This window comes from Macrobrachium nipponense, chromosome 44 (genome assembly GCF_015104395.2).
Source record: "Macrobrachium nipponense isolate FS-2020 chromosome 44, ASM1510439v2, whole genome shotgun sequence".
NCBI classification, from domain to species: domain Eukaryota; kingdom Metazoa; phylum Arthropoda; class Malacostraca; order Decapoda; family Palaemonidae; genus Macrobrachium; species Macrobrachium nipponense.
In genome coordinates, this window is record NC_087221.1 from 15,781,395 (window position 1) to 15,801,149 (window position 19,755).

Consider the following 19,755-nt stretch of genomic DNA (forward strand, 5'->3'; position numbering starts at 1 on the left):
TTGCCGCTGAAGTAGGTAGTTTCACCTGAATGGCTACTGGATAACCCATGGCGACTACCGATCTTCATAGTGGTTGCTTAGGCCTGTGTGCCAGAGACCTTAAATGAAAACGGCCGGTGGTTTAAAAGGGGGACAAAAACGACCATTCGATCCTACTATAAGACAGTGAACAAAAATTGCTTCGCTGTACTTGATCTACGACCATAACCACTCGATTGTGGAACAGTCGTAGGAACTCTACTGAGTCACACATTGCACCATTCAGAAAAGCCCAAAGAGAATGGCAGTGTGGATAATCGATGACAGAGTAACACCGAAGTTTTATGTAACTGGATTAACCATGATTCAGAGTGAACTCAAGAATGTGCATGCGTGAGCCACTGAATCATGTCAGATAATGTGGCCCCCCAGTTACGTAAGCTTCTACTGCTTGTCTCTGCTTGCTTTCGTAATCAATTTAGTATTCGGTCGGCTCCTTAACCAGCAGGAGTGTGTCCGAGCGCCAGACTCGTTCTTTATATTCGTGCGATGTGGCTCTTACTCCGAGGCGATTCAGGATGAACTTGAATAGGAAATCTATTAAATGTCTGAAAAGGTAGATCCTAATGTATCTGAAGAGGTACGTACGATTATATCTTTCTCTTTTCTCAGTGTATTTAGGAGGCAGTTTTCTCGCCGACAAAAGATTCTATTCATTCTCGCAACCCATAGTATTCTTCACTGTATACACGAAAAATATTTTAGGTGTCCGACAGTACATCGTCGAAGACACTTTAACATAGAATTATTATTATTATTATTATTATTATTATTATTATTATTATTATTATTATTATTATTATTATTATTATTATTATTATTATATTGATGAATTGCTGTTAGTGGAACCTCTTCGAACTAACGCTTATAAATAGAAGAACGAGCGGAATGCGTGAAACATTCCTAGATCCATCGATTCTCTGTCAGCTGGAAATTTGTCATGATATGCGTATGAGCCTTAATCGTCTTTGACAACAATACAGTCTTTGCTTACGCGCGCAAACACAAAAGAGAGAGAGAGAGAGAGAGAGAGAGAGAGAGAGAGAGAGAGAGAGAGAGAGAGAGAGACTGTATGTTTGTGTCTGTCTGTTTATGTATAAAATCGTACAATTTCTGCAATCTGTAAATTGTTGAATTATTATATCTGTCACAGTCACAGATGATATTTCTATCACAGACTTCCTGCGATTCAACAACAGTTTGCTTTCACTTAAATTCATTCGTTGTATTTACTAATAAAAATCCCCTCCACTTGGTTGTAGATACCTGCATTGGAACAAACTGGGTTCATCGATATTTACATCACGCGAGCGCTCGTGAACAACAAGTAGCGTTCCTTTTAGACTCTCTCAATACTTGGCCACCCTTAGGTTTAGTGTATTTGTAAAGGAGGCAGTGGGGAACCAGGAAGTGAAGTTGGACAAACACTTCTAAGAAAGAGACATAAATTTCATTTGGGGCCTCTTCATGAAAAATTCAGTCTCGCAAATCTATCACAGGGGATGGCAGTACTCTGCAAACCGGTTTTAATGAGCGTTTCATTTCAATAACTATAGCAAGAAAAGAAGTTTTTTTTCTTTTATACTTTCTCCCCGAATCTTACGTGAGATATGGGAATAGAACTAAAAATATTTTAGAAGATATGTCACAGCTCCATTGGGCACCCCAGACATATACGAAGTCTATCTTCCTTTCGTTAGCACTAACCTTAGGGTCTCCATACACTGAACGATTGTCTGAACGATTGTCGTTATCGACCCACACACACACACTATTTATACAGTATGAACGATCTCCCCACCGATTTCAGTCTGAACAAAGATTTTGTCTCGAGAAGACATGGCATCATCTCTAGAAGAGAAGCGCGCGATAGCATTATAACGGCAGACAAACCCCTACATTGAACGATCTGTGTATGGCAGACTTTGTCGCAAGCCAGCAACCTGTTCGTGACAGATTTCAGCTGAGATCGTTCAGACACGAAGCTCTGCCCACTTTTGCATTCAGACAAGCCCATACACAGTGTTTTTGCGAACGATACAGACAGTCGTTCAGACAATCGTTCAGACAATTGTCCAGTGTATGGGGCATTTAGGCTGATGTCCCATATCCGGGTCTAATACGCGGTTTTCTGGGACTGTAATAACCTAAAGCTCCAGGTCATGGTTTAATATCGACCTTTAGAAGGGAAGTTAAGTTTACAATACATTGATTTTGGTTTATTGGGCTTCAATTCAGAAATGTCTAAAGAGTGCCGTTGGATAGGCAAGGCTGCCACAACTTGAGAACGAGCGATGAATGAATTAAAAAGTTCTGAATCTCTCTCTCTCTCTCTCTCTCTCTCTCTCATCTTCTCATCACCTCTTCCTACAACTCTCAGCATGCATATAACCACAGAATCCTAATTTCAGGTCAATGGCAGGGTTCTGAATCCCCCCAACCCAAATGAATTCGAAGGTCCCACCAGTAACCGCAGCTGCAGAGATGTCATCTTCCTCATCCTCTTCATCGCCTTCGTCGTCGGGGCGGTAAGTCACTTGCTACAACGTTGGTGGTACCTCTTGTTTCGAGTTCACTCTCTGTCCGTAAGCTTTGCATATTTTATTCGACAGTTCTAGCAACTTTACTTATAGTACGCTTGTTAAATAAATAGAACATGAGTCTTCTCGAATATGCAGGCATTAAACCAGGATTTTATTTTTTGTAATTGCAGCTTTAGGAAATATAAGAGACGTGTAAAATAACTTCGCATTACATTGTAAGAGAGATGGGCTCATCCCAAGAAAACAAAAGACGCACCGGATTTTCAGATATGAAAATTTGTATTTGAATCAAAAGTTTTTATTGTTGCCAACGCCTTCATTTCATTGCAGTAATAGCTACACGTCCTAATTCTGCGCATCTATCTATCTATCTATTTATTTATTCAGTTATCTGTTGATTGATCGAATGATTGATTTATTTATTTTACCAGATTGTCTTCTTGGTGTTCTTAGCGCTGAAAGCTGACCCAAAACGACTGATCCACGGCAACGATCAGTATGGCAATGTCTGCGGCAGGAAGAACACCCCCTACGAAGGGGTCCCCCTCTCCGGGCAGGACTTCTCCCAGAAACCGTAAGTGTGAAGAGCAGTGTGGGATTTATTTCAAGGATTACATTTGTCAGAGGTTTTTATTTGTCTTTTTTAGCTGCTGATGCCTATTTTTTTCATGTTAATGTGATGATATAGATTTGACTATATATGTACAAGGACACACACAAAACTAAGCACGCACACATGTATATGTGTGTGTGCGTTTTTTTCGTAGGTGTGTCTGTGATTAGAGGAACTCCTTACCTAATCGGAAAGCCAGTGCAGTTGCTTTTAATACAGCAACTTCGGATTGCCTAAGAAGGATAGGAAATCCCATGGCAGCTTGTCTGACCCAAGGTCTATAGACCTTGGTCTGACCAACTTCGACCAAACGGACGAGTCATCTTCCTCTCCGAACGAGTGTATGTGATTTTGAGAGGTTAATTTCCACTTCCTGAGCAAGGGCTGTGGCTTCGACTTCCTATTATTTATTATCCGGCTAAGACGCTGCTATCGAACAAATGTACCGAAAATGATTCATTCACTTGAATTAAGTACCTTAATTTTTTTTTCAATAGGTGACAAGAGATAATCAAGAAATAACGTAGACCCGAGTGAATGAATGACATTACTATTAGGAAAAAAGACTATAAAACCAGACATACACATGCCGCGATTGTCATTTGTTATAGGAAGTGTCAGAAAAATGAATTCCCTAAAATACTCTACTTTTGAGTTTTAGATAAGATTTTTTTGAATTCCCTAAAATACTCTACTCTTGAGTTTTAGATAAGATTTTTTTGAATTCCCTAAAATACTCTACTTTTGAGTTTTAGATAAGATTTTTTTTGAATTCCCTAAAATACTCTACTTTTGAGTTTTAGATAAGATTTTTTCCCCCGTGGGGGGAGCGGAGGGTCGTGCTGTCAGTGCATTACTTCAGGTTCTTTGCAACCGCTTTCATTCCTTTGACTGTACCTCGGTTCATATTCTCTTTCTTCCGTCTTACTTTCCACCCTCTCCTGATGATTGATTCATAGTGGAACTGCGCTTGGCCTTTAGCCTAAATGCAATATTCATTTGGATAAGATTTTTATTTGAATTCCGTGTACATTTATTTTACCAGCATTGAAACTTAATAGACGGTAGAACATCCGTCAACATCACCACAAGAAATATTTTTAAGCTTCGAGGTAAGGTTGCTGTTGTATGAAGCTCTTGACAAAGAGTTGTCAATATTCATCAAGCATAATTTACTTGCATTGTTATTCATCAAGAGTCGTCAATATCCCTTAGGAATAACCTCTTCATTACTTTTCATTCTTCCATCACTGTCTATCTCTTGTTTATCCAACGTTGTCAGTACTGCCCGTCCAGGGAGGGCTGCCACTATTCATCTGGAAAAGACGATTTCTTTTCTGTACATCTCTCAGATATGATTAAAGACTAGCATTAATAATGGCACCGAGTATAGAATATGCTGAATTTTCCATATTGATATGAAAATGTCGGGTTTCAGTGTCCCATATTATTATTATTATTATTATTATTATTATTATTATTATTATTATTATTATTATTATTATTATTATTATTATTATTATTATTATTATTATTATTATTATTATTATTATTATTATTGAAAATAAGAACTATTTCAGCCGTGTTTATTTTCATAGAAGTTTCTCTATTCTTCTTATTACTGACTTTTCTTCTGTACTCAAGTTGGCTATTAAAATGGCAAGTGGGGGATTCATGTTAAAAACGTGCTATTTTTGGAATGGATCCCTCATTTGGCGTTTTAATAGCCAAGTTGAGTAGAGAAGAAAAGTCAGTAATAAGAAAAACAGAGAAACTTCTATATAAGATAAACGCGGCTGATATAGCCATTATTTTCAATAAAACCTGTATTTATGAAGGTTTTCTTCCAGCATATTATTATTATTATTATTATTATTATTATTATTATTATTATTATTATTATTATTATTATTATTATTATTATTATTCAAGAATTAACAGCCACAGTAGTGTTGAAATATTTATGCACAGAGTTAAAAATGATAAAGAGAGACTTTAGGGTCCTGCTTCGTATGCCTCAGCAGTCCTACTCATACGGAGTATATCTGAAAGTCCCTCTTTGTCGTATATAAATCTGTGCATAAATATTTTTAACAATACTGTGGTTTGTAATTCTCGATATTATAGCCTCGTTACAAGGGTTCCTTGGTTCATTATTATTATTATTATCATATTATTGCAACATTAACCCAGCATTCATTGTTGTCGGCCACTCGCGCGGAACAAGCTATGCCAGAACAGGATGTCCAGGTGTAGGAACCAAGACGAATCAAAGAAAGCGAAAGATGCAATGAAAGCGACGCGCTGATGGTCAAAGAGTATCAGTTGAGAGAGATAGGCCAAAGGATTCTCTTTCCCTTTCACCAAAGCAGTTTTCCATTCTGTATACCAAACCGTTCGCTCTCTTTCTCTCCTCCAGATACATGGGGATGGGGAATGTCATCAACCTCGCCAGCGCTATTGCCACGGGTCAGGCCTCGAACGGGGCCACCTGTATATCCAAGTGTTCGAATTCGTAAGTGTCGATTGCAAGAATTGTGCTGTGTTTGGATTTGCACTCCGTAAAAGGATGCTTGAACACGAAACAGAAAGCCGACCCTCAGATGTGAACGTTTAAATAAAATCTCACGATATTTTGTGCACCTAACAACATATATGTACTATATATATATGATATATAACTAGATAAATATATATATATATATATATATATATATATATATCTATATATATATTATATATATTTATCTAGTTATATATCATATATCCTTATCTTCTCGAGTTCGCAAGTGTCGTTTATGCTTTATTGGCTTGGCTTTGCACTGAAGGAAGGGTGTTTAAACACGTACGTAATGCAGACGTTTTGATATGAAAGTTTAAATAAAATCTTAAGTGTTTTCTGTACATTAAATGCTTGCTTCTCTCTCTCTCTCTCTCTCTCTCTCTCTCTCTCTCTCTATCGCTCTCTCTCCTCTCTCTCTCTCGCTCTCACTCTCTTCTCTCCAATCTCTCATCTCTCTCTCTCATTCTCTTCTCTCTCTCTCTCTCTCTGTATATATGTATACTGTATATATATTATATGAGTTCTTAACTTCTCTGTACCTTTTCACTTTTTGGAGAAACGCCTTAAATTCAGGTGGGAATTGATTAAGAAGGCTGTCGTTTTTTTTTTTTTTTTTTTTTTTTTTTGGTGGTATGTGTGGAATTTTAACCTATGCTTGTGATGTTACTGAAAGCCAGCATCTTCCGTACGAGCACGGCCCTTTAGATATACTACTCGGAGTATGTTCAAAGGACCTATTCTGCAAGTATAACGTTCTAATTGATAAAATTATTTACGAAACGGATGATATCGTTTGGTTGAATGCATGCTGACTTCTTCTTTTGGAAAGAAAAACTCATCTTCACCGTAACAAACGATTGGGAACTTGTGACACCAAAATACTTTTTGGTAGCTACTAATATTGGTGGTACTTGATGCAATAAATAAATAAATTTATAAAGAAAAAAATATAAAAAATAAATATATAAAATCGTCCGTATGAGAGCGCCTTTAGAGTAAGACAAAGCTATAGAAGAGAGCTAAAAGGCTACAGAAATTTATGTAATAAAATGAGCAGTTGATGTCAGAGAGACTGAAAAGAAAAGAAAAGGAAAGAAGAAAAACCTTGAATCTTACTGACAGAATGCAGGCCTGGACGCACTGCAAGTGGAGCCATCATCCCATAGGAGAAAAGTCACCCACGAAATCATGACATTTCCTCTTCTTTTCCCACAGATCGACGCAGATCGCCTTCCGGTGCATCCCAGTGCGACTCGACGTAGCATCGAACAAGACCGAGGAGATCACGAGGGCCATCTTTGGCGTCAGCGCCGGAAACTTCTTCAGAGATGTAGGCAAAGATTTAGCGGCGTCGTGGCGGGAGATTGTGTACATGTGTCTCATCGGTCTAGCCTTTGCTATCATCATTACGGCGATGCTTAGGTAAGACTTTATTGAAGACACTACTCCTGACCATGCCATATCTATCTTTCTGTCTGTCTGTCAACTTTACTCCGTAAGTGGGTGGATAAGGTGTTTGTAGAGCTTGAGAACTTTATGATGACGATAAATGCTGAAGACAGAAGGGCAGTCCTGTTAAAGTTATGTATTAAGTCATCAAGATCGTTCCTCAAGAACAGATGATAGCTTGATATACCAAGCGTTCATGTGTAGCAATAATCCATAGGCATGATTCACAGGCGTATGTTGCTCTACGCATTTAGCTGCTTTAGACGGAGATATCGAACTATTCACACTGATGTGAACTTTCCTTAATTTCTCTAGAGAGGAATAAAAAGAAGTTAGATGATGAAGGATGAAAAAAATTGTTGAATAAACCTTAAGGAGGTTTGGGTTCCGTAGTTGAAGAACGTCAGTTGATTAATTGATTAGCATTTCTACTGGCATCGCATACGGGATTGAAGGAGAAGAGACTTGAGTACAACACTTATTACAAATGAAGTAGATTGAAATGAAATCATGCGTCTGAGGCCTAAAAAAGAAATGCCTCTTTATCTTTGCATAGCCAAGAATTTCCTTAACCGAAATCTGATGCCTACTTTTCAAAACTAAACGAGTTTTTTTTTTTCTACGCAGATTTCTGGCGGGATTCGTAGTATGGCTGACAGTGGCGATCATCATCCTGGGAAGTATCGCAGCCACCATCTATCTCTGGGTCAGTTGGCACTTCAGGTCCAAGGAAGTCGAGAAGATGCAGAAGGACACCAGTGGAAAGTACTCCGACTACGAAAAGGAACTCATGAAGAAACAGCTCACCGGGTTCCTGGTTGGCGCTATCGTCGTTTCTATATTCACTGTAAGATCATGAGTGTTACTATAACTTTCGCTCCACCGATCAGTTACAACTCATTTAGATCCAGAAATTTTGGTTTGGCTTGTCAGTTGTTCCCTTTCAAAGCAACAGTGAATATCTGTTTAGTACGACTGGTGGATTTACATAGTACTGATGAGATCTATTTCCTCGGCAGGTGCTGACCATCCTTCTCCTGATTGCTATGAGGAAAAGGATCAAGCTGGTGATTGCTCTTTTCAAGGAGGCAGGAAAGGCCATTGCTTCCATGCCGTTGCTGCTCCTTCAGCCAGTCTGGGTCAGTTTGGTTACTCTCTTGGTCAATGAAGAAATCTAATTAAACAAAACAAAAACACAACTCATGTCATCAGTTCAAGTCTATACGAGAGAGAAAAGTTTAAGAAAAACAGCTAGGAAGTTAAAAAAAAAATTAAGAAAGGCAGCTAGGAAGTTAGAAAAATTTAAGAAAAGCAGCTAGGAAGTTAGAAAAATTAAGAAAAACAGCTAGGAAGTTAGCAAATTTAATAAAAACAGCTAGAAAATTAGAAAAATTTAAGAAAAACAGCTAGGAAGTTAGAAAAATTTAAGAAGAGTTAGCAAGTTTTAGAAAATATGGTATATAACAAGTTCCATGAAAGTCCTAGGATATTTGTTATAGAAGAGGGTGACTGAAAATTACTAAAAAGAGTGGAAGTTCATAAAAAGATCATTGCGGAAAGTATTTTGTCCATTTATTTCCTCCTTAGCCTACTGCCTTCCGTTACTCCTTTTTTTTTTTTATTCCAAAAGGTTTTCTTTGAAGAAAGTTCTACACACGGGCCTGTGTTTGAATCGAATATTCGTGTTGGATTGAGGTTTGCCAGAAAGTATTATATGTATTCTGAATCACGCGTCCATTTGATTAATAGTCTCAAACCCTCTAGACAGTTCGTCCTTTTGGACCGTACTGCCACATTTTGTTTAACAACTGCAGGATTCTTAAGGCTAATATAACCTAATTATACACACACACACACACACACATATATATATAAAGCTATATAGCATATATATATATATATATATATATATATATATATATATATATATAATCTTTATAATCTTTCACAGACACAAGCAGCGTCATCTTATTGTAACCTCATCTGACCTTTTATTTTTAACTTTTTAACCTCCTCTCCAAGAAAGAAACCATTTCTTTTCCTCACTAAGAGCGACAAGTGTAAGTCTTTTCCCTGCACAAGAGGAGTAAACGAGGTATTTTTCCTCATACCATTAAGTAAAAAGTAAGCCTTTTCCTCACTACAAGAGAGAAAACTAAGTAAGTCTTCTATCCTCCTCAGACATGCATTTGGTTGGTGGTGATCTGTGGCGCCTTCGTATACGGAGTCTTTTTCATCGAGGCGTCAGGAGTGCCTCAGAGAGTTGGCCAGACGATCCACTTCGTCATTCCAGACCTCATACTCGTAAGTTATTGTGTATATATATATATATATATATATATATATATATATATATATATATATTATATAAAATATATATACATATATATATATGTATATATATATATGTGTTTGTGTGTGCGTGTGTGTGTATGTGTATATATGTATGTATGTATGTATGTTTGTAGTATGTATGTATGTATCTATATATAATATATATATATTATATCATAATATACATATATATATAATATATATATATAATAATATATATTATTATATATTTGATTTGATTTTAAAAGTAGTCATAACAAATTATGAAGCCGCTAAGTAAATCATGTAGGTTCATGCATGCACAACGGCGCAAGAATGATTGTGCCAGCATGCAAGTTGATATGAACAAGATGGTTCATGGTTAATTTTTGCAGCGTTGATTTGTTAGATACCAACTGGGACCAGAAAAACGTAACTCAAAGATAGTGCCTGAAAAAAAGCTATAGATTTGAGTATATTATGTATCTGAAGGCGGTAACATGATATATACAATAATTGTCGAATACCTTCTGTCTCTCTTAACTGTAGATGAACTGGAAGTGATAAGTTATGTAGATTCAACTTTTGCGCCAGCTGTAGTATGTGTCTGTGAATGTACTGAAAAAGATAAATGTTTGATAAGCCAAGATGTTTGTCACAATTGTTTGTTGACTTATATGTACGTGCGTGTAAGATTACAGACTTTCGAGGTGATTTTGTGTGAGGGGGGGGGAGGGTTTAATTTGTCTGCCGGGATCTACAATTTTTGTATATTTCTATTTTAGTTATCATGGTGATAATTAATCGCAGAAAACGGCCAGCTCCTGTTGTTTACGAAAGAAGGGGTAAATGCCATACATTAGCTGGCTAACCATGCAAATTGCACCTGTATATTCAGTGTTTGGCTAACTACGCTAACAACATTATTGTACAGTTTTAGTAAAAGAAAGGATTAATGCTCATAGTGTTTTGAGTAACTATGCAAGTGGCCTTGCCAGAGGGTTGCAAGTTGTCATTACCTTTTGCTAGTGTCTGTGTTTCGTCTGTGAATGTATGTGTACATGTACCCTTTTGTGTGACACATGTTTGTGCAGATCTATGTACATGCTATTCCTCTTACTCCTTCCAGGGGATGAGATGGTATCACCTGTTCGCATTCTTTTGGGTCTCCCAGTTCGTCCTTCATTGCCAGGACCTGACGATAGCTGGAGCTGTGGCACTGTGGTATTTTGCAAGGTCAGTAGAGCATCAAGACCTTCCTTTATGAGATTTTCCACAGAGCTTTCATAGTGGTCATTGCTGCTAAAACGTATGAACAACAGTCAGTAAAATAAATCGTGGCTTGAAAGTGTTATAAGGTTATTATTATTGTTATCAAACAGAATTTGACTTAATGGTGCTTTCTTCCTCTGCCTTCCCTCTCAGGGACAAGAAGAAGCTAGGATGGCCAATCGCCACTTCTATGAAGAGGATGTATTTGTATCACCTGGGGTCCATCGCAATCGGCTCTCTCATCATTGCCATCATGAAAATGATACGGTTCTTACTTAAGGTCAGTCACTAATTACATCTTTTTAAGTAACTGAGACATTATGAGTAGAGTACATGTACTTGCATATGAGGTGTTGGTCATTGAAAAAATATGAACTTAGAGAAAACTGTAATTCCTCGTAATTTTTGGGACTTCGCACCATAATTTAATAATTCATTGTGAGACATTTTTACCGGTTGAACTGAAGTCACTACACAGCCCTAGGTGCTTATGTATTACAGTTGCATTTTGGCTGTGTAGGATTGATTGCTTGTGCGTATTTACCAGTTGCAGTTCACCAGGCAGTTTACAATCAGATAATCAGATTTGATCCTCACCAGTGAAACAGTGTACAGTGATCGTTTGTCAGATAATAATGCAATACCTCTCCTGTACAGAAATTCGAGAAGAGACTGGGAGGAGCTAATCCCGTATGTGGATTCCTCCTGAAGTGTTGCCAGTGCTGTCTCTGGTGTTTTGAGAAGTTCCTCAAGTACCTGAGTCGCAACGCCTACATCGAGATAGGTTAGATACTACTCTGTACTTTCATGAACTGGCTGCTTGTTGTATCTTTTATATACAAACCTGTGCCCAACCTCTACTGGATAATTCAACATACAATGAAAAATGCGCAAAATTCTATTCATGAATAGTCCTTTGATTAAAAAATGACGCCCTCTCGTCTCTCCTCCAGCCATTTATGGGTACAGCTTCTGCAAAGCCGCCCAGAAGGCATTCAACGTGATTGTCAGCAACGCCTTTAGAATAATGGCGATTAATTACATCGGGTCATTCGTCCTCTTCTTGGCAAAAGTCGCTGTGGTCGTTCCAACTGTCTTCATCGGCATTGAAATTATGAAGGTAAACTTGATTGTCTGAAAAGACAAATTAACAATAGTTAAGTGTAAAGCCCCGTCCACACGGTCGAGCTTTGTCCGACGAACTTTGTTCGATATGAGGTCAGAAGTGGTTAAAGTCAGAACCTTAGCCACTGTTTCTCCGCTTCTGACGTCACATCGAACAGAGTTCGTCGAGCAAAGCTCGACCGTGTGGACGGGGCATGTGAGAAGAGCGGTTAGCCCGGAGTGGGTAGGCACACATATTAATTTGTCAAATAAATAAGCGGTTTGATAGATATCTAAGTAGATAAGGAAATAGCTGTAATTTGTGTGATAACAGTTGTGTCAAAATAGACCGTGCGTCAGTGATACATTATCAGATTGGTTCTCCTTCTCCATATATGCAAACACAATCGTTGGCAAACCAGATGAATATTTTCCACTACTACTACTACTATCTTGACTTTCAGACTTTTGTTATTAGATGAAAAGTTGAGACTGTGGTTACATGTAGATGAGGAATTTATTAAACACCAACATCCTGGAATAGGGAATAAGTGTGGAAGAGAGGGAAAAGTTCTTTCGTGCTCTCTAACGAAAAAGTGGATGCTGAATGACATATATGTGACTGAAGTTGTATATTATAAGCAATAATATTACTTGGCGCCATAGTAATCCACTAGTTAAGAGGAAAAGATAAGTTCGAATGAAGCAACATCATGATAAAAAATGTACATTGATTACAGTATAATCCTCTCATTTTTCAAGTGATTTTACAAGCATCAGTATATGCTTTCTAAACACCGACTAATTCAAGCTTGGTGGAAACGGTGCTAAATCTCTGTCACAAAAAAGGTAAAGTTTTACTTAGCTATTTATTTTGCGTTTTGTTCATAGTGTTGTGTCATTTCTAGTTAAGCTGTGAACGTTCAGTCGAAATTAGTACAATAATACAACAGTGTGTAAGGTGTTACAAAATTCGCTACTTTTTTCCCAAAGAAATCATATATATATATATATATATATATATATATATATATATATATATATATATATATATATATATATATATATTCAATATAGCACTAAGGTCCATGTGCTTGAGGTTATCATAAAATCCATGGAAGAAGGTGACTGAAAACGGGGTCTTGGATCAAGTACTTCCGTAGTTTATTCTATATTTTCCACTTGAAAATGTAGAATAAACTAAGAAAGTACTTGTTCCAAGTCCCGGTTTTCACTCGCTTTCTTACTTGGATTTTGGTCGGCAAGGTAAACCTCGTGATTATGATATTGCGGGTTCGTTTCACGCCAAGTGATATCATGATTTCTTCATATTTCTTTGAAGTTGGATCTCAAGGCTTTGTAGTGAAAAGTGTTTCCAAAAAAGAGCAAAGAATTTGAGAAGTTAAAGAGGGCATTGTGGCTTTTACAATTACATATGTATCTGGTGAAAAGGACCAGTAGATTCTATAATATATATATATATATATTATATATATATATATATATATATATATATGAAATTCGATTTTTGTGAAGAAATATTTAGGTGTGTGTGTACTTTCATTGGCGCCTGCAGCATATTTTCCAAGGGGGGAGGGGGGAAGGGGGTAAATCTTAACACGCACATACAGGAATAGTTTCCGGCATCAAGCAGACAAACACTTATATATATATATATATATATATATATAGATATAATATATATATGTGTGTGTGTGTGTGGTGTGTGTGTGTACGTGTGTGCGTGTGTGTGTTTAAAAGTTGGAGCTTAAGACTTTGTAGTGACAAGCGTATCCAGAAAAGAGTAAAGAATTTGAGAAGTTAAGAGGGCATTGTGACTGTACACAACAACACACACACACACACACACACACACATATATATATATATATATATATATATATATATATATATATATATATATATAAAACTTTTGCGATGCCGATAATTTCAGTGAAGCAAGATGTGGTAAAGAAAAAATATAGAAAGTTACATTGACTATTTTCTCAAGTAGTTCTCGAAAGAATAACTGTTATATACAATATGATAATAAGGATACCTTTATTTACTTAAACTGGAAGAATATGCTGTAGAATAGAAGGAAAACAAAGTGATATAGTTAAATGTAATTTTTTTTTCAAGTTAATCCTGTGGTCACAGGATTTCAACAGGGGGGGGGGGGAGTGTCCCCCCGCCAACTTGCCCTTACGTGCGGGTGCCCATGTGTACTTGTGACAGTAAATATATCATATTTATTTCATTTCCCACAGACTTTAAACGGAGTCGTCACCTACGCGTGGGTGCCAGTTCTCTTGGCAGGTTTGTTCACGTTCTTCATCGCCCACTGCTTCATCTCCGTTTATGAGGTGAGTCTCTCTCTCTCTCTCTCTCTCTCTCTCTTGTAAGCATCACCGATGTGTCTTACTAATCACATTAGGTTCTCGCCAGTCGTAAATGATATTTGCTTGAATACTTTTCATTTCATTGTAATAAATTAATATTTCATCACATGTCATTTGCGTAAGAAAACTGAAGTGAATAAAATAAAAAAAAAGGATAATTCATTGGGATATAACTCCTAAGGATTACTTGTTGACTTAAATGGTTTTCCGTAGATGAAAAACCTTGCCCAGTGCAATTAGCGTAGGTACCCATAAACTTAACCCAAGTTTTCTTTGACAAGTGCGAAAATGCCATGAGCGACGTAACCCAAAAATTTTAATATTTTACATCATTGTCACTTAACGTCCTTTGATTCTTAAAGCATTTATCGTGTAAATAACATTTAGCACTGTCTAATCCGTTGTACCTGGAGTATAGTAAACTTTATGAGAAGAATGGAAAGTCCGAGCACCAGTTTTCAGACTAGCACTACAGAGGTGAAAAGTTTGGGGCTTTGGGCAGAGGTATAGGCAAGGCCTAATGAGTAGTTTTTTTTTTTTTATCTAAAAAAGTAAAATACAAGTATTTAATATTCTATTTATATTTAGCATTTCCTTTTTATATTTTTTCATCGTTTCTTGAATAGTTCCTTGGCTCAAAAATTTTGATAGTTTTTGGAATCCTTTGTTTCTGTAAACATTCCGGTATTACTATTATATATGATCAAGGTCAAGCGAAAAGAAAGAAGAAAAATAAAAAAGGGAATTTTTTTTAGGGTGATAAGCCCATAACATACTATAGTATTATCATCGGATTATTTACTTCTATATTATTAATCTTTTACAGATGACGATAGACGCTCTGTTCATTTGTTTCTGTGAAGACTGCGAGATGAACGATGGTCTTCAAAAGCCGTACTTCATGAGCAAGGGACTGATGGTAAGAGACTATGACTTCTACCGACTTTCTCAGGAAAGTCGGCAGAAAATTACTGTAGATATTTCCCTTTCCCGTACTTGGCTTGACAGCGCAAATTTCATAGAGAAGTCTGATCGGTGACGGCTTTATTGTTAGGCCATCTTCATACGGCTGATACAAAGTGGTGGAAATTCATATCAGTCCTCTAAAAGTGGTTTACCAATTAATGAAGCCGACACTGGTCAGGATAGTATATACGTATATCACTCATCACTTTTAGCAGATATATAAGTAGCTATTTGTTGTAGATGCTATGGTCTTTTTAATTGCTTTTTGCACACTTTAAGTAAGCTTGTCTGTTAGATCCAGTGACTCAAAGCACCAGCTGGTGGGGAGAATCGAACTCACCCACATTGGATTGGGGTGAGGTTAAGGTACTGTCAGGGTTTCCTGTATCAGAGTTAATGCCAAGGCAAGACCTCCCTTCAACGTATCAGCAAAGGGAACATTTACTCCCTCCAACTACACCCAACATGTTAAACTTTTATTTACTACAAGAACCAAGACAGAATAACATTACATATCTCCATATATTCCATGGGATTAGGCTACTCTTATGGAGATGGCATCTACCCAACTTTCGAAATCCCTCTCATGATACAGGAGGGATCCATTCTTAAACACTAGTGTCACTCTCATTGCAACACCTTGCAAAGCAGAAATTAACCAACACAGCTAACATTATTGACTGTGCCCCAGACTACACATAGGCTTTGGTCCACAGAAGTTATGTATTCCATGCAACAGCCCCCTCCCCTCAAGTGTTACCCGAGAACACTCTTCTCTACAACTATCAATAGAAAACCCATGACCGAACAAGTAGATCAATATAAGCCACACGTGTAATCGGGTATCCAATTAGTGCACCCTCTCCTATCAATGGTTTCGTAGTGCAACTGCGAGGTTTTCCTATAGTTACACATTGAAAACGTTTTTTTTTTTTTTTTTTTTTTTACTCTAAATTTCCATTTCAGCGCTGAGTGACTTCATAGATCCAGCACTTGTCCTTTGGCCTAAATATTATATTCCATTTCACCCACCAACCCAGCCATCCATCCCTCCTTTTTGTTTTGTTGAAGTGAAAAGCATTCTATGCTACGTAGAGCTGAGTCTATATATATGATGCAGATATAACTCTTAACAAATATATCTGTATACTATGGGATGGTACTTGACGTCCCTGGAGTTTGGGCTCGCTGTCTGGACCCACTCTTATATTACCATATCATCTTATAACTTGGGTGCAGATATTTATTATATATAATGTAAAACATACTGTAGTCTGACTAAAGTTTCTATGAATACATATAAGACAAGCCATACATTAAAACTGAAAAAGTCTTAGTTCCTATGAAGATTGGACAGATAAATATATTTAGCTGTTAAGTAGATTCATTCCAACCTATCCTCTCTGCTTCTTTACGACACAAACATTCACTTTCACCTGCTGGACTTTCTGTAGTTTCTCTCACCATTCCATCCACAAAGATTTTAAACGTCCATGAAAATCAGACACTTTCCCATTTACAAATTACTACATAATCTATCGCTTTCAGTAAATTATTATTACGGTTTAGGTCTTGGCACATTCCAAATCTGTTAGTTCTTTTATAAGCTGTCGTTGTATGGGATAGATTTAGTCATAAATTGGACTGCTATGTGAGACTAAGCTTCATTTCCTCTTGCTGCAGAAACTCGTCGAGAACAGCAAGAAAGCCATAGAAGCCTTAGAAGTCCGCGAAAAGGAACAGCAGCAGCAAGCCTGGACCACAAATGTTGTCCAACCGAACAACGTCTACGTAAGTTAAGAGACGAGAAACGTTCGCGCTCGAAGGATTTTTTCTTTTAATTCAAGATCAAAAGGAAGCTTTATTTTACGTTAAGCGTTAAAGGACACGATTGTTAACGTTCGTTGTCGAAAGGAAAGTTGGTTTTCTTTTTTACGTTCAAGGGAATGGGACATTTTGGCATCCATCAGCTCCTGATTGAAAAGATATACTATGCTGCATTGTTTGTGTAGTTTGTAAGTCATAATTGTTTTAATCTTGATATTAAACTAGTAGATTTAATTTAACCTGATTACTGTCGATTCTGAGATGATTGTCACAAGAAGAACGTGCTGTCCGCTACATTCTTCCAGATGAAAATAGATAGAAAGAACTAAACATTAAGTGGTATTTGAGTTACTCTGAGTTCATTGGAAAATGAAGTGCAGCGTCAAGCGTTCTTACTTACAAAAGAACGGCGTTTTTCGAAACCAAAACGATGTGTGAATATATTTAGAAAAGTTTATGTAATACTAGAGCGTCTGAACACAAGGAACAACGATTAAAGAAAATGCGGATCGGGTTTAGCGTTTGTCTGTGATAATTACATAACTTCAATTGTTGGCTAAGGTAAGTACATAGGCACTCCTGTACCGTGTAAAATTAAGATACTTTAGGAACTACTGTGTAGTGTACTCTACTTAGGAACTGCAAACGGCAACAGTGTGGGCACGAAGCTTATCTCGAAAGCAATTCACAGCTGTAGAGTTAAGCCTAGTAATCGTCCCCGGCGTTAGAACCTAACCTATTATGCCCCGGGGTGCCACTCGAAATCATGTAGCTGGACTTTTCAAGATCCTTCTCCATCCTCCTATTTCAGGGCATTCCCGTGGCTCAGCCGCCCCCTCAGCGTCCTCCAGGATACGTCCATGGAGGAATGACACCCCTCCATCCTGCCTATCCTGCCAACTCTATCCCACCATCACCTTCGCACTTCCTTACACCACCTGGCCAGTAGATGACCGACTGTGCTTTGTAAATAGTGGTTTCTCAAGAATGGGATGTAGGGAGTGCATCTTTTGAATGTCATAAAATGGGCAATTCTCTTTCTTTTAAGAATTGTGGTCCAAATTGGGTCTGATTTGAGTTATATTTATGTCATACTGTAAATAGATTTAGATATGGATTCAAGTCACAATTGACACCAAAAAGTGCTTATTGTTTTTTAAAATTGTGGTTTGAATTCCACCAAAAGTTTAGTTTATTAAGAAACTTTTGAAAAATTAATTTTTTATATTACATATGAACTTTAATGATGGTTGTGAAAAGATTCCCTTTGAGGGCGGGTATTTTGTTACTTCTTTTTTTTTTTAACAAAGAGGGATTCATTATGCGGAAATAAGGCTGAAGAGTTTGCAATGGTAATGAATTCCCTCTGAATACTAGTCCAAGTACAGATATAAATAAACAAAAAGACCCATTAGGCAGACACAGTCAATAGCTAGTAGGTGATGTTGGTGTGATGTTAACGGTTCCTTTTAAGTATACTTACCAGGCAAACAGGTACTCACGTACAAACAAGTACATTTAACCAGGAAGCTTATGCACATGCACACAAGCACGAATCACAACAGCATATGGAAAATGTGTCTATTGTACTTACAAACAAAACATTACAACAAGTATTTTACACGTATGGCCTAGTCTGTGATGATGGTAAAGTAGTATTTCTCTCTCTCTCTCTCTGTTTGAATGCTTATGTATAATTCTATATATATACCATAGAGGACAAAAGTGCTTAGAAATGAGTATAGGACGCAATGAAACGTGGATGTTTTCATTTATTTAACAATTTCATTGACAACCATCTTGGAATCGTCATGTTTTCAGAGTAGAAAGTAATATATCGTAACAGAAGCCTGTGCGACGACTCATATTCAAGAAAAGCGTGGGAGTTCTTCTTGTCTTCTGTAAAGGAAAATATTTCGTCGGCATGTTAAAATATGGTCGTCGAATGATCTCGTCCTCTCTCTCTCTCTCTCTCTCTCTCTCTCTCTCTCTCTCTCTCTCTCTCTCTCTCTCTCTCTCTCTCTCTCTCTCCGTGATCCCAAGAAATATTTTAAGCGTGTTGTTGTTTATTGCACTGTTGAAGACACTTTCGTGTCCTGGTTGAGATCAGTGTATTCTATCTGTGATAGCACATGCGTTAATGCATGCTTAGTTTTAAAATGAAATAACTATTTTAGCTTACAAGTGTGGTTTTTTTTTTTTTCTACATTACTGTTTAACTTAAATAATAATAATAAACAACACAACACACGCATATATATATATATATATATATATATTTATATATATATATATATATATATATATATATATATATATATATATATATATATATATATATATATATATATATATATAATACTAGTACAGTCTGCCTACAGCCAAAGACACAACAGAGTGCAAGATCTTTTGCCCCTGAGGGTTTAAAACAAACTATGTAAATAAAAATAAGAAAGGAACTAGGTTTAAAAAAAATAAGTTTAAAGGTATACAAAGCCATTTTAATGCATACAAAGGCCGTTACATTTGAGGATGATCTTCAGATAACCTTTGTGTACACTGGAATGGTTTCATATACCTTTAATGTTAGATGTTTTTTCGTAAAACGGAGTTTACCTTCTGTTGGGTATGGTTTGCTTGAGAATGCCTGAAAGGCATAGGAAC

General features: G+C 37.0%; 1 protein-coding gene across 5 annotated transcripts in view; it reads left to right on the plus strand.

Annotated features, from left to right (window-relative positions):
* LOC135204044 (choline transporter-like protein 1) overlaps positions 1–19,359 on the plus strand; it is a 111,470-nt gene extending 92,111 nt beyond the window's left edge. For 2 of the 5 annotated variants that reach the window (XM_064233994.1, XM_064233995.1), the window contains 15 exons: positions 2,451–2,567; positions 3,014–3,156; positions 5,615–5,710; positions 6,974–7,180; positions 7,835–8,054; positions 8,227–8,346; positions 9,389–9,511; positions 10,650–10,756; positions 10,946–11,072; positions 11,450–11,576; positions 11,746–11,912; positions 14,167–14,262; positions 15,125–15,217; positions 16,948–17,055; positions 17,903–19,359. In XM_064233994.1, the coding sequence (XP_064090064.1) occupies positions 2,451–2,567; positions 3,014–3,156; positions 5,615–5,710; positions 6,974–7,180; positions 7,835–8,054; positions 8,227–8,346; positions 9,389–9,511; positions 10,650–10,756; positions 10,946–11,072; positions 11,450–11,576; positions 11,746–11,912; positions 14,167–14,262; positions 15,125–15,217; positions 16,948–17,055; positions 17,903–18,040 (1,989 nt within the window). In that variant the 3' untranslated portion in view covers positions 18,041–19,359. Of the gene's footprint in view, positions 1–472; positions 620–2,450; positions 2,568–3,013; positions 3,157–5,614; positions 5,711–6,973; positions 7,181–7,834; positions 8,055–8,226; positions 8,347–9,388; positions 9,512–10,649; positions 10,757–10,945; positions 11,073–11,449; positions 11,577–11,745; positions 11,913–14,166; positions 14,263–15,124; positions 15,218–16,947; positions 17,056–17,902 lie in introns of those variants that run through there. The other 3 variants (XM_064233996.1, XM_064233998.1, XM_064233997.1) reach the window with 3 other exon arrangements.
* Positions 19,360–19,755: the final 396 nt, after the last annotated feature.